The sequence below is a fragment of the Mustela putorius genome, unplaced genomic scaffold (genome assembly GCF_011764305.1).
Source record: "Mustela putorius furo isolate JIRA1106 unplaced genomic scaffold, ASM1176430v1.1 tig00003987_pilon_pilon_pilon, whole genome shotgun sequence".
NCBI lineage: Eukaryota > Metazoa > Chordata > Mammalia > Carnivora > Mustelidae > Mustela > Mustela putorius.
Genome location: NW_025422126.1, coordinates 8,981,743 through 8,996,479, shown reverse-complemented (window position 1 = coordinate 8,996,479; position 14,737 = coordinate 8,981,743). Strand labels below are relative to the sequence as shown.

Sequence of the window (14,737 nt, the reverse complement as noted above, 5' to 3'; positions counted from 1 at the left end):
AAACAATGAAACCTCACAACCTCTTTGGGTGACATGAGCATTTTTCGTGTCCACCAGCCAGGGCAAAGGAAAGCATCTGCACAGTGAGACCTCCAAGCCAAGAGGCCAACCTGTCCCTGAGAGGACAGGTGACCCATAGGAGGCAGAGAGGCTGCTAATAGGACTCCCAGTCATAGGGAAGGTGTCGGGATGGATATTCCCCTCCTCCTATATTTGGCCAGCAACCTTTTATGGCACCTAGGGAAACTTTTTCAGGAGCTGCCCAACTGTTAATTCCTTCCTTGAACATGTGGTAAGATACTGCCCACTTGGCAAGCAGAGTCCACACAGAAGGATACTTGAAAGAAATGCCATTCCTGTCTCTGCTAGTTCCTTTCCATCGGGCAGTTCCGGGCTTTTTTACAAATCCAGCCTTGGGACTCCTGCCATGGTTTGCCTGCATCCCGGTCCCCTTCCAAGAAGGTCTGGATCTATGAGACAGAAGAAAAACCAGCGGATTTTCAAGGTTTGAGACCTCAAAGCAACTTCCAGCTTTCAAAGTACCCTAACTGAGCTCCTTATCCATGTATTCATTATAAACAGTATAGAATTCCTTTTTCTAGTAAAGTAATGCCATTATCATTCATAAAAATTTGATGAGTGAGTGGACAAAAATATGAATAAATTCATATGTTTCTATAAATAGTGCTACTACTTGTTAACATTTAAATTTATTCTCTCTCTTTATGTATAGTAAGTGTGTGTGTGTGTGTGTGTGTGTGTTTGTGTGTGTATGGTTTTTTTTTTTTTTACATTTTATTGATTTGACAGACAAAGATCCAAGTAGGCAGAGAGGCAGGCAGAGAGAGAGGAGGAAGCAGGCTCCCCGCTGAGCAGAGAGCCCGATGCAGGGCTTGATCCCAGGACCCTGAGATCATGACCTGAGCCGAAGACAGAGGCTCCCAGGCGCCCTGTATGGTTTTTTTTTTTTTAAGCACACATATAATCCCATATATAACGAGTCTTTCCAGCTTGGCATCATAAACATTTTCCATGTCACCCTGTTATCTTCATAACCAAAATATCCACTGGCAGCATAATATTCCTCAAGAGGGTACCTTTTGATGGGCTCAATCTCTAGACCCTTTTGAACTTTAAGATTACTTCCAATTTGCACTATTAGAAATAAAACTGCAGTGAAGAGCTTTGTGCCTAAACTGTTTTCCATACTAGAGGATCATGTCCTGGGAATCAATTCACCTAGGTCCTTTTGAAGGTGTTTAGTGCATTTCCTTCAACTTTTTCCTAATAAGACACAATTGTTCTTTGAAAAGAGGGTACTCGGGCTCAGCCTCTCTGGGTCAGTACTGCACGTACATCTGGCTTCTGCTGAGAAACATGATCCTTTCTCCTTCCCTACAAAAGACAAACCAAGCCTTGCAGGCACATCAAAGCCAGAGCAGAGACTTTGCTCACCTATGCATTTCGTACCTTTTGTTTTCTGCAGTTTCTGTAGGCTATGAGTATGAATCCTGCCCAGATCTGATCCTCTGGGAGAAAAGAACAGCAGTGCTGCAGGGCTACGAAATCGATGCTTCCAAGCTGGGAGGATGGAGCCTGGACAAACACCATGCCCTCAACATCCAGAGTGGTGAGTGCGTGAGAAGAACTCCAGCAGCCAGGCTGTGGGTGGGACCTTCATCTCATATCCTTCATGCCCTTTAAAAAAAAAAAAAAGAAAGAAAAGAAAAAGAAAGAAAATGCACACTCCCAGTTACAGGGGCTCATGTGTGATCAGTCGTCCAAAGGATTAGTCATCAGAAATATTCCTTGGGAGCCTGCGCTATGCTGGGCACTGCCAGGCACTGGAGGATACAGAAATGAGACTCCAGACACTTCCCAGGCAGTCTCCATGCTGTGCCATCCCACACAAAAACACAGGACCCTGGGACCTGGAACAGAGGCACCTCAGCCTCTTGGTTCCGCAAGGTGTCTCTTTGGAGAGAACCTCTGGACGGAGTCTCAAAAGGTCTGTAGGATTAGCCCGATATATCAAGTAGGGAGAACATTTTAGGCAGAAGGCACAGTAGGTGCCAAAGCACAAAAGCCTAAAAGAAGAGTAATTGGAAAGAAGATTCACTGTGGTTTGAGCAAAGGATGAAATGAAGGCAAGAGCCAGAGCCAGAGCTGGGGCTGGAGCCGCTGGAGGCCAGGCTGAGAAAATTAGGACTTTGAACTGCGTCCAGAGGCAGATGTCAAGCCTCTGAAAGGTTCCAGGCCTACAAGTGACACAATCCACTCTGTAGTTTAGATCGCTCACCTTGACTGTGTGCTGTGATGGGACAACTCAATACGGTCATGACAGCTCCCGCCTCACCTGAAGATGCTGGGAATGGCTATCTATCAAAGCCGCAGCATGGCTGAAGAAAAAACTGACAAACAGACTCTAGAATTTATGATAGCCTAAAGATTTGTCAGTTACTAAGGCAGCCTTTAAAATCAGAAGAAAAAAGAGGCCCTGCCAGATATTCGACGGTTCTAGAAAAACCACCATCTTACTGTGCGGGGCCAGCCCCAGAACAGATAAAGAGACTCTAGGGGACAGAGCAAGGGGTTTAGAGAATGGCCTGAAAGCCATCAGGAGGACCAGTTTTGGCCACGTGCATCAGAAAAGCCAAAATAACAGAATTCCAAATGAGTTCAAAACGTGTTTCTCACTCAGCACCAGGTCCAGAGGGAGGCAGTCCAGGGCTGGCTTGGCACTCTGCCTGCCAGGTCAGAGGTCGGGGTTCCTCCCCTCCCATTGCTCTGCTTGCACCTCCAACCCCAACGTGATGGTTCAGGGTGACCGCCTAAGTTCCGGCCTCCATATCCACATCTCAGCCAGCAAGGAGGAGGAGAAGGGCTAAGGGCAGTCCCTCTCCATTGCAAGGACACCTCCCAGCAGCTGCCTACCGCACTTCTGCTTCCCACGCCACTGGCCAGAACTTCGTCACCTGCCAAGCGTACTCTGCCCTAGATTGTCCCATGCCTGGTCAGACGGCAGGGCTTCTGTCGCTGCAGAATGGGATGGGGGACAGAAGGAATCTCAGTGGAGGACCACACCATGCATATGTAGGAACTGGCCCGGGACCGAGGGAGCCTCAGATGTCAGTGGGGGTGGATAGGTATGTTAGGTTCACCCTACATACAAAATAAATAAGGTTAATTAAAGATATAAATTTGAAAAAAAAAAAAAGATCTAAACTTGAAAGATAACACTTTAATAGAAGAAAAAGTAGGAGAATATCTTTATGATCTCAGAGGATTCACTAAAACCAAAAAGAGCACAAACATGTGGTAGCAAAATGAGTGATTAGACTATGTAAGAATGAAAGGTACCTGTTTAATAAAGGACCCAACTAATAGGCGACAGCCTGGGACAAGATCCTAGTGACCATAAACCTGAAATTCAGGCTTCGATATGGAAGAGATGAGGTCGGAGGCAAGGAGTCCAGTTTGGAGGCTGTGGCAGTAACATGGGAGATGAAGGTGAGCAGGACCTAAAAAGAAATTGTGTAGATATGGGATGAAATCTGCAGGTCACTAAGCTCAGTCCCTTCATTTTGCTCGGAAGGAAACTGAGGCCCAGGAGCAGGTAAAGCAGTGGGGAGTCTGATGCAGCATCAGGGATCAGTCTGTTAGGAGCAAAACCACATAAAACCCCAGGTCTCTCGACTCTACCCTGGTGAGAGGAGACTGAAGTTCACTCGTGCATCTCTGTAAACATTCACTGGGATCTACTCGGTGTCCAGTTCTGCATGAGGCACTGGGGCTCTGGGGGAAGAAGACACGGTTCTACAGTTGACATGGTAGCAATCTAAGGAGAGGAAAATGGGTAAGTGTAATTTTAAAAAATGCACACTGTGATAAAGACAGGGATTAGACGTGTACTATCTGAGAAGCGGTGAATGATTCAGGGCCTGGGTGACCTCAGGTGAGCCACCAACCTGCCCCCACCCCAACCTCCGTTAATACAGAGCGGGTAATAGGACCTATCTTACAGAGTCGTCGTGAGTGTTCATTCGGGAAAGATTGGCCTGTTCGGGACATTCTGGGTTTCGTGGTGGGGTTGCCACAGCCCTGGAGGTTGAGTCTGGAAATGGTAGGCAGAGGGCTTGTGTTCCTTGCAAAAATCAAGGGGACTCTGTGGTTGGCCACAGAAGAGGGCCATTTCTGGCTCCATCGTTGATTCTGCCCTTTTGTCCTTGTCCCAGGCATCTTGCACAAAGGGAACGGGGAGAACCAGTTTGTGTCTCAGCAGCCACCTGTCATCGGGAGCATCATGGGCAACGGGCGCCGGAGAAGCATCTCCTGCCCCAGCTGCAACGGCCTTGCTGATGGCAACAAGCTCCTGGCCCCCGTGGCCCTCACGTGCGGCTCCGACGGGAGCCTCTATGTGGGGGACTTCAACTACATCCGAAGGATCTTCCCCTCTGGGAATGTCACCAACATCCTGGAGTTGAGGTATGTAAGGAGATGTCCTCCTCAGCTTCCTAATACTGTCCCTAGGCCATCCCATGAGCCCACGTGGCATGACCCACTGCACCCAGAGGAGGGGATAGACAGCTGCACCTGTCAGAGTCCATCCGGAACTTTTCACTTCCCAGCTCAGAGGCTGAACTATAAACCTGGGGCTCTGGGGAAGCAGGTGCTGTTTTCCACCAGGCACAGCAGCGAAGACAAATCACTTGTGGAACAGGAGGATATTCTCGGTGCCCAAAAGATATAAAGGTCTCCTAACAACCAGGAATTAGAATTCTGGAAGCCCTTGAATTTCCTCTCGTTTCCTGGCACCAAACAGATTGGGATTAGTCCCATGAGCCTTCCTAGAGGAACAAGGACAACAGGATGGACATAGCCCCCATGCCAGTGTTGCCTGATTTGACCCTGTTACTAAACACTCATCTGAGTTAGGAGGAGTTCTCTTCAGATAAAGGCCCACAGGCTGAAGTTAGGCAGTGCCTCTCAGCCCCTGACGGGCCGCAGAGCCAGCCGACTTGGCCTTTTCCTTCTCCCCGTACAAACGGTGCATGATGCAGCACAGCCACACTTAGAGCTCAGGGAAGGGCCTGATGGGTTGCATTTTCTCAAGGCCTCCCTGAAGCAGGTCTTTGTAGAACCAAAGCACATCATTTTAGAACCAAAGCACTCTTCATAGGGGGTGTTCTGGGGTTACAGAGGAGCGGTGGTTAGAGACAGGGGAACCCCACACTCCCTTTCAGGAGAAATGGCACCAGGTTCCTCAGAACTGCTTTAGGGAAGGGGATCTGCCTATCTCCTGGACTAGGGTCCATGGGGACAGGACGGGCCCATGAGCTGGAAAGCTTTCTTCCAAAAATGGCCAGGGATAAGGAAACTCACTTTTGTGAGATCTCAACTATTTGCCCAGTGTAATAGTCCCACAAGGTATTTGTCACGATTGCCCTTGACAAGCAAGAGAAAAGGAGACTTGGGGAATTTAAAGAATCTGCCCAAGGTCCAGCTTCTGGAATGGCAGACCCAAACCCAGAAAGCCATCTATCACACAACTCTGCCTCACCAAAGAATTGTCACCTGATACAACAAGGGCTGTTTTGGCTTAATGCCACATTAAGTTATTCCCTGGAGGTGATTGTCGGCTAAGAATCTCACTCTACAGGGCACATGTGAAAGGAAGGGAAGGCTTGCTGTTTGACCACAGTCATGGCAGCCCTCAGGAGGAAAGGGTTCCTATTTCTCTCTCTCTCTCTCTCTGTCTCACACACACACACACACACACACACACACACACAGACAAATAAAGCAGAGGGTCTTTGGCCACGAGAAGAATCAGAATTCTCTGGATTCCTAGGAGATGAGATATCAAGCTCATGAGAACCACCAATGGAATATTCTCTGCCTTTCTTTTCTCTTTTATGAGTCTCACTGTCACAGAATCTGTCAGGGATGCTCCAGTCAGCTGCTCACATTGTCTTCCTGTCTCCCAGAGTACCATGGAAAGAGCCATCAACTAGGGAGTCAGGCCTCCGTGGCAGAGACGCTATACAACTTTGGGCAAGATACGTACCCTCTCTGGGCCCCCATTTTCACATCTTCAAAATAAGAGATCCCATTTTCCCTGCCTCCCTCCCACATTTGAGGGGAGATCATGGAAGATAATAGACAAGGAAGGGAGGAGTAAATGAAATTTGGAGAGAAAAATAAGTTTATCAATGCATTACCATCTTAATATATTTTCTTCCCAGTCTGTTTCCTGTTCCACCCCCTCCCTTCTAATTATGGTATATCTCCAGTTCTGTATTCCATTATGAGGAGAATCACGGTGGGCTGCTCACGGTTTGAGTACCCTCTGTAGGGCTGTGTGCACACCGACAGAGACGCAGCCATGAGCAGGTGTATCTCTGGGCCTGTGTGTCTGTACAGGGGAGGGAATCCGCTGTTCCAGCCTCTGCCTTAGCCTTGGTGAGAACAACAGCTTGTCAGCCTCATTCTCTTCCCCTGAACTCAGCCGTGGTGGTGCAGGTGAAACCAGGCCTCTTCTGTGATATGTAGCTGCTTGTAAGTGAGCTCACTGACAAGTAATATCCAATATAAAATAAATCAGTGTCATAGCTGCTAAGTCTTTATTTATTATAGTATTGTACAGTACCATTGCTGTCAAGTTTTCAGGCTGCTAATAATGCTTCTAACCCCGCTGCTAACACCTCATTCTTTCTTCTATTCCCTGCTCTCCTGTCTTCTGTCAGAAATAAAGATTTCAGACATAGGTAAGCCAACCAGTGGAGAATTTCCTGTCTCTCCTCTGCCTTGTTGCATGTTGTATGGTAAGCTGCACGTGTCCATTTCAGATGGCTCAATAGCAAATGAGTCCTGTGCGATTGGAACTGATTGGGAGTAATCAGTTACCATGAGAGGAAGTCATTAATAATGGTGGGGGCGGGTGGTGAGAGCCTGAACTCCTTTCATCTCTAGCGAAGTGCAACAGCTACTCTGATCGTCTGTGGACATGACAGAAAATAATTGGGGAAACAGTTTTAACCTTGGCATAGTAATTTGAACACCCGTCTGCTTCTCCTTGGAATAAATGAGGACATCATCCAAACTGTGTTGAGTGGCTTCGATGGTCACAGTGGGAAGTCTTGAGAACATCTCGATCAGGCGAAGAACCTAGAAGAAGACAGGTGTCAGGTTTGCACTTCTGTGGGCGTTCCGGATGCCTTGGCTTTGGATGCCAGGTGACCCCACCAGAAAGTTTGCCAGCAAGGACAGAGTGGGAGAGGATTTTTCAGACCATATGGACCACCCAAAATAGCGGTCCCCAAATAGGAACTTCATCACAGAGTAGATTTGTCACAGAGGCTCACAGTGACGCTGCAGCAGGCAGAGAGGTCCTTATCAGATGCTCCAAGAGTGATGTCTGCCCACCAGCACCACTGTCTTTGTGGTGCTAGACTGACCCCGGGGCACAGGTGCTTTGCACACTTCCGGGTAACTTGGAAGTAGCTATGGGCAGGTGGAGCTGGGGCTGCCATACATGCAGCTCTCAGTTATCCACATGTCGCACACATCAAACTTGTACATGGGGTAGGTGCTAAGTTGGGATCAAAGAAAATCTTGGAATGGTGGAAAGAGTTAGACATACCCCAAATCCAGTAATGTTTATATCCACACCTATGTAATTAGATATAGTATTAATGGAACAATCTTATGTATTACTTTTTTAAAGACTTAATTTATTAGAAAGAGAGAACATGAGCAGGGAGAGGGGCAGAGGGAGAAGCAGACTTCCCACTAAGTGCAGAGCCCAGAGCCCAACATGGGGCTCGATCCTAGGACCCTGGGATCATGACCTAAGCTGAAGTCAGATGCTTCGCCGACTGAGCCACCCAGGAACCCCCAATTATATATATTATTTTAAGGTTAGAATAATAATTAACATGGATAGAGCACCTCGTCTGTGGCAGAGAGAGCATTTGTGGTTTACATGGACTGTAGCAGTTCAGCCCCAAACCATCCAGTGAGATAGGCTCTCTTGCCTCACGCAGTTTACAGCTGAGAAAGCTGAAGCTTCCCTGTTGTGTGACCTTGAAAAAAAAAAAAATCACTTCATCTTTCTGAGCTTTTGTTTCTGCCTAGAGGTTAACAGAGTCTCTCTCAGAGGCGGTTTTATGGGTTACAGAGGATATCTGTAAAGAATCCAGCATTGAGCTGGGCACAGAGGCACGGGGGGAGCTGCAGGCCTGGTTGTTATTATTATTATATTTATAGGTATTACTATCATCATAACCATTATATAATGATAATGGTGTCTCCATCTTGCCCAAAAAGGAATTCAGTCCTTTTCTAACCAGAGACACACTTCTTTAGAGTAAATTAAATAGAAGTTGAGAATAAAGGGGAAAAGGAGGAAACACATCTGTGATTGTATGTCAGACTACACCCTGTACTTCCTGGCAGACAGAGTAAACAGGGAAACATAATTATTCTCACGGTTTGCATTATCAGAAATGGGAAAATACGCTCACTTCTCAGAGAGGGTATATTTTTTCCTGGCCCTACAAGCTAAAAGAATTTTGAGGGAGCTTCGTATGGAAGAGACTGAACTGTGAATCGATGCACAGCCCCAAGTTGGGTCTTAGAGCAAACACAGAAGTACATTTCATACAAAGATCTGGGGTGAAGACCTAGTATTTCACATGACAGCCTTCAGGCAGTGGTGGTCCCTGGCTGGATACAGGGGATGAAGCCAGGGGGCTACAGGGGATAAAGCCAGGCAGAATCAGGCGGCCAGGGATCCTGCCCAGCTTTGTGGCGCCCTCATCAAGGGCCTCTGGGTTGGAAGCCCAGCGTTTCCAGTTTCCAGATGCATCTTCTCTAAACCATGAGACTTGTGGTTTTGGTGCCCTTTTGTTTCTGACGTTGAGTGATCTTTCGATACATGGCATGATTTCAAAGTCAGCTTCCTGCCTTCCCTCAATTCATAGCTTTCTCAGGAGCCAAAAACTACTTCTGAAGTAAACCAAAGTGGAAGGAATAAGGAATAAGGAATAAGGAATAAAGGAATTTCTTTCTGCCTTCTCCAGTTTTCTACAGAAATTCTGGAGTGAAAAGACCCAGGTCCCAGCTCTGATTTTAACCAGCACTTGGATAGTGGTAAATCCCTTCCTCTCTCCAGGCCTTTCTTGTCCCCGTTCGTTAATGTCAGAAGTGGATTAAAAATTCTAAAATTTTGTCCTCTCTGTCCTTGAGCATTTTCTGTCCCAGCTGTTCCCAGGAGTGGCAGTCTTGTGGGTGTTCCCAGGGGCAGTCTTGTCCCCCTCTGTTCAGCCTCATGCCAGTCCACCACACAGGGCATGATCAGTCCAGGGACCCCGTGGGCATCTTCCCTCGGTAGACCCCCTCAGGGAACGAGGATCCTCATTTCCTCCTAGATCTCCTCACCCGGGTCTCGGAGGAATGCCTGAAGCCTGTTGCTCAGAAGCACGTTTGAACTCAGGTCTCCGTCATCCCAGCTGCACATATTAAGCGAACTCCAGTAGAGAGCCCTGTACGGCCCCAGAAAATAGGCAGGGAGGGACAATACTAAGTCTTGGCTTTTCCAGTATGCACTAACAGAATAATCTGAAGGTTTCTCCAGGTGGCAAGCTGCCATTTATTGGGCATTTTTATGGAACAGGCACTGTGCTCAGAGATTTATATTCTTTGTGTGTGTATATATATATATTCTTTATACAGTGTTGTCCTCAAAGTAGCCCTTTGAAGTACTTGTGATTATCCCCATTTCTCAGATGAGGAAACTAAGGCTCAGAGTAATGAAGTGATTTGCCTAAGGTCAGCTACCGTTTGAACCCCTGTCTTTGTGGCTCTTCCCACTTGGTTCTAAGAACCAGTAAATCAGGTTCTGCCAGGTTCTGCCAGATGTAGTCAAAGGATGCTCATTTGTAGACGTTACTCTGAGCCAAAGAGGGAACTCTCACTGAGGAGCAGGGACTGGAAAGCCTCTGGTCCCTGGACTCCCAGCTCCCAGCAGGAAGTTCCCCACAGTATCCAGAAAGAGGGCATAGTGAGGCTTGATTTCAGCTCATGAACTTCGGGGATGACACCCAGGGAGTCTCCAGGAGTGTGCATAGCTTCCAGAGGCCCCACGTTCATGTTTACAGAGGTAGAAAAGAATGTGGGTCCCTCGGTGGACTCTGCAAACAGAGCCGTGACTGTCCCCTGTGCCCAGCCCGGCTCAAGAGACCAGGAATCAGAGCTGAATCCGACACGGTCCCTGCTGCAGAGCTGAGCCTGGGGCTGCGTCTCACGCAGGGATGGTTTGTAGAGTAGATGGTTTGTAGCCGAAAGCTGTGCTACTCGCAGAGCAGACGGGCAACCCCGGCATCTCCGAAGACTTGTTAGAAATACGGGTGCTCAGGCCACACCCCAGAACTGTTGAACTGGAATCTGCATTTAATATCATCTCCGGGTGAATCATTTGCCCCTTAATGTTTGAAGATCCCTGTTGTCAGACCTCAGTTTCCAAATCAGAGTCACCTGGAGAGATCCTAAAGGTAGAGGTGCCCAGGACCTTCAGTGTCAGGGAGGCTTTTCTTCTTCTTTTTCTTTTTCTTTTGTCTTTAAGCTTTCCTTGTGAATCTGATGTGCAGCCATGTTTGAGCACCATCACCTTAAACTCCTTAGCATTCGTATTTCCTCTGTACACTCCCAGGGAGGCACGTAGTCATTCACTCGCTGATTCATAAATTCAGTAGACCTTTCTGGAACACTTACTCTGCAGCAGCCCAGAGCTAAGCAGCAGGGACTCGAAGCTGGTCCCTGCTCTTAAAGAGTTCAAGATGTCATTGAGGAGGCAAACTAAACGGAAGTGTCTTGAGGTGCCACAGTACTTACAGTAATCTGCTGAGGGCCTAGGGGCACCAGGAAGGACGTGGCCAGTTATCCAGTGGAGGAAAGCAGGGCTGGGAATTCAGGGATGGCGTTACAGATGAGATAGATGAGATGATGCTGGAGCTGGCTCTCAGCACACAGTCAGGTGCTCCCTGGTGGGGAAGGGCAGGGCACTTTGTAGGCCCTGAGAGGCAGTGTGGGCAAATAGGAAGAACACGGCCTTTAGGTCAAGAGGATTGGACTGGAAACCCATCCTGCCGCTCATCAGTCTCTGGCCCTGGTCAAGTCCCTTCACCTCTGGTAGCCTCAATTTTCTGAAATATATATATATATATATTTAAGATTTTATTTATTTATTTGAGACAGGTCACAAGTAGGCAGAGAGGCAGGCAGAGAGAGAGGAAGGGAAGCAGGCTCCCTGCTGAGCAGAGAGCCTGACTCGGGGCTTGATCCCAGGACCCTGGGATCATGACCTGGGCTGAAGGCAGAGGCTTAACCCACTGAGCCACCCAGGTGCCCCTGAAATATATATATTTTTAAAAAACAACAAACCCCTGCCTTACACAGTAGTTGTGCAGAGGGTCAGGTTATGTGTATAAAGCACTGGGCTGGTGTCTGGAACAGAACAAGCCCCCAGAGGTGGTAGCAGATGCTTTCTAACAGCGACAGTCATCTCTGCAAGCTCTGCCCCCACTGAATGGGGGGTCCTGCCCCCGGCAGAGGTCCGGCTGCTGCTCCCTGGGCAGGTAGCACAAGGAAACAGGACCCTGAAGACTGTCCAAGAGATCTACCAACCAGAAAGGGCCGTTGAGATGTATCCTTTCATTTGATACTGATGACAAGCCTGTGGGCCAGGTAGAGCAGGACCTTCATCGGCTGACTTACAATTTGAGTGATGTAGGTGACTTGCTCAAATGAGAACCCACATCTTCTAGCATTCTTTCTCTACACTTCCCAGACCACCAGACTGCAAATATGTCCTTGGGCACAAAAGCTGGGCCACAGCTCTTTCAGACTCTCTGGGACAGGCCTGCCAGTGCCACCTCCTTCTGGAATTCACTGAGCTGGGAAACTGAACATGAGGGACACGTCCCTGGGTCGCTGCAAGGAGACGTGAGCCAGAAACCCCGGGGGCGAAACTCAGAGGACAGGGCCGCCACCCTACTCCCTCCAGGACACATTTTCTGTCAAGGTGGATGGCACAGTTTGTCCTGGGTGATGCACAAAGAAATGAAACTATCCCCCCGCCACCTTACAGCTGTAGTCAGGAAAGCAGATCCAGACCGAGGCTGCCCCGCGTCGCAAATTGGGCTCTAAGGTGGCTGCGGTTTTGTTTAGCCAGAATCCGCGTCATCTGGGGAGATTACCTCTGTGCTGCGTTGTGGGCAGTTTCAGGGGGCATTTCAAGACAAACAGGACATCTCTGCTGTTATCAGTTTCCCCCAAAAGAGAAGTAAAAGAAACACCAAGTAATTTGAATGAAAATAAATAAGTTCAAAATGGAGATGCCGTCCATTTAAAGCAAGTTGCTGGTATACCTTGGAAGACACCAAGCTGAACATGGGGAATACAAAACCGAATCAACTCCCGTCTCTTCCCTTCAAGTGCTGGCTGTCCGATTTGGGAGGCAGCCTCATGAATAAATAGCGACAGCATTATGTGAAGTGTCCTGTTACGCAGTTCGGAGCAGATACGAATTTCCACACACAGGGGTCAGAGAAGGTTTTGCCAGAAAAGGCACCATTGAGCTGACACCTGAAGAATGGGTAGAAGTTCAGCAGGCTGAAGAGGGAAGGGGGACAGAACATTCCACAGAGCGGGGATGACAGGTGCAGAGAGGTGTGGAGGTGTGGGGGAGACAAGGTGATACAGTCCAGGGCGTCTTCTGGGAGGAGGCTGGGGAGGTAATGCAGCGGCTGCATGCAAAGGGCCCTGTGTGTTGCTTGGCTGGGGAGTCTGAACTTGGCCTAGAAGCCATGGGGCGTCCTGGAAGGGAGGGTGTTGGCACTGGAGTGATGTGACAGTGTTTGGGTTAGAACAAGGAAGAATGGCCTGGGGAGGACCCAGGCTGCAGGCAAAGAGACCTTCCTATTATTTGAGAAGGATGAGGTGAGGGGACAGTCACGTTAGGTCTAGAGAGGAAGGACAGTTGCAGAAAGTCATGTCACCTTAGTCTAATTCAAGGAGAGACAATAAAGGGAGCATATGTTGGGTCTGGGAATCTGGCCCTGTTGAGAATCTGCCAGTCCCCAAGACAACGCCCAAAGCAAGGGATGGTTGTGAAGACAGCCAGTCGGGGCCAGATTAAGACCTTCGTAGACCCTGACGCTGAAATGATGATGATGTCCCCCTCCCCCCGTCTTCATGTGTGATTCAAAAACCACCAATCTATAAAATAAAATCTTGTTTTTCAAAAGGAGCCAAAACCAATAAGTCTGATAAAACATAAAATCACTTCCTTCTAGACTTTTCTGATTCTCGTACTTGCATCCTGAAGGTTTGTGCCCCTGCTTTGCTGGGGCTCTAGGCACTGCTCAGTCCACCCTCTGAGTCCCCAGCACAGTTTGCATTCCACCATCCAGTGAAAATGGCCAGTGCCAGGCCATCCAACCTGAACAGAGGGAGAGTCCCTTGAATCAGAAGACTTTCCGAAGACTTGGAAGCAGTAACCAGTATTAAGATGCAGCTTGAGGCCCCAGGAATGACGAAGCCATGCACAGAAACGGAAAACCAGTTTTCCAGGACTTAGGAGTCCAGCTTCAGTCTGGCCTAGACTTGGAAGAAATTATAAAGCAGTACCATGTGATAGGACAACCCCGGTTTAATTAGGGAGTTCTCTCCAACTGTGAAAAAAAAAAAAAAAAAAACATAATGACTAGGAACCAGAAGAACAGTTAAGATTATTGAGTATCTATGATGTGCCATGCACTATGCTAAATATTCTTAACCTATGATTTTATATGATTTTCTCAGTACACCAACAAGGTAGCTGTTCGTACCCCATTGTGCAGATGAAGAAAACTTGAGGCTCAGAAGGCCAGCTACCTTGCCTAGGTTTCAGAACCTGGAAATGACAGAGCCAGATTTGGAACCCAGACTGATTTGATTCCAGAACTTGTGCTTTTCTCCTGCCTTGTGCTCAGGGCCAGTGCCTTGTCTCTGCCATCCTCCATATGGTTGCGGTCTGCCTCTGCTTCCCTCTGTTGGCAGCGCCTTGTCTTTAGGACTTCCAGAAACAGAACCATCACCAGAACTACTGCCTTGTTTTATTAATTTTTCCTTGGGTGTTGCTGCAAATTACAAACTCAAACTGCAATTCCTTGTATCTAATCACAGAAGGGAGACTCCTGAGCTTCAGATGAGTGTAAGGTAGGCCTGAGTAATATAAGACTGTGTTGCCCCTGACTGAGCTTCAGAGCTGGCCAGTTCTGACTGGCCTGAGTCAGTTGGGTCTTGAGGCCGATGGGGTAGGGCTGCTTACAGACTCAGGGAAGAAGGGCTTGTGTTTTGAACTCTTGGAGTGTGGTGTTTTGTTTTGTTTTGTTTTGTTTTGTTTTGTTTTGTTTTTTAGAAGCAAGCCCTCTAGTGTTTCTGGCTTGGCTTTACAGGCCACCCACCAATCAGCCTCCCTGATAATCCTTTTAAGAAAACACGAGTTGAGCCCCTCTTACGGACAGGGCGCTGGTTGGGCATTGCGGTCATTGGCAAGAGCTTTTTTGTATTAACAGTTAGGTAAGATGGGTAGTGAAGCCAACCACGGGGGTCAGAAAAATTGCAGAACCCTCACCCAAAAGAGGGACGTCATCCCCAGGTGACTTTTTGCTTGGATTCAAGTTATACCTCTGTG

General features: G+C 48.1%; 1 protein-coding gene across 9 annotated transcripts in view; it reads left to right on the top strand.

The window, feature by feature from the left end:
• TENM4 (teneurin transmembrane protein 4) overlaps positions 1–14,737 on the top strand; it is a 575,238-nt gene that overhangs the window by 510,572 nt on the left and 49,929 nt on the right. For 6 of the 9 annotated variants that reach the window (XM_045071344.1, XM_045071343.1, XM_045071342.1 and 3 more), the window contains 3 exons: positions 1,487–1,630; positions 4,236–4,485; positions 6,747–6,767. In XM_045071344.1, the coding sequence (XP_044927279.1) occupies positions 1,487–1,630; positions 4,236–4,485; positions 6,747–6,767 (415 nt within the window). The remainder of the gene's footprint in view (positions 1–1,486; positions 1,631–4,235; positions 4,486–6,746; positions 6,768–14,737) is intronic. The other 3 variants (XM_045071346.1, XM_045071340.1, XM_045071338.1) reach the window with 1 other exon arrangement.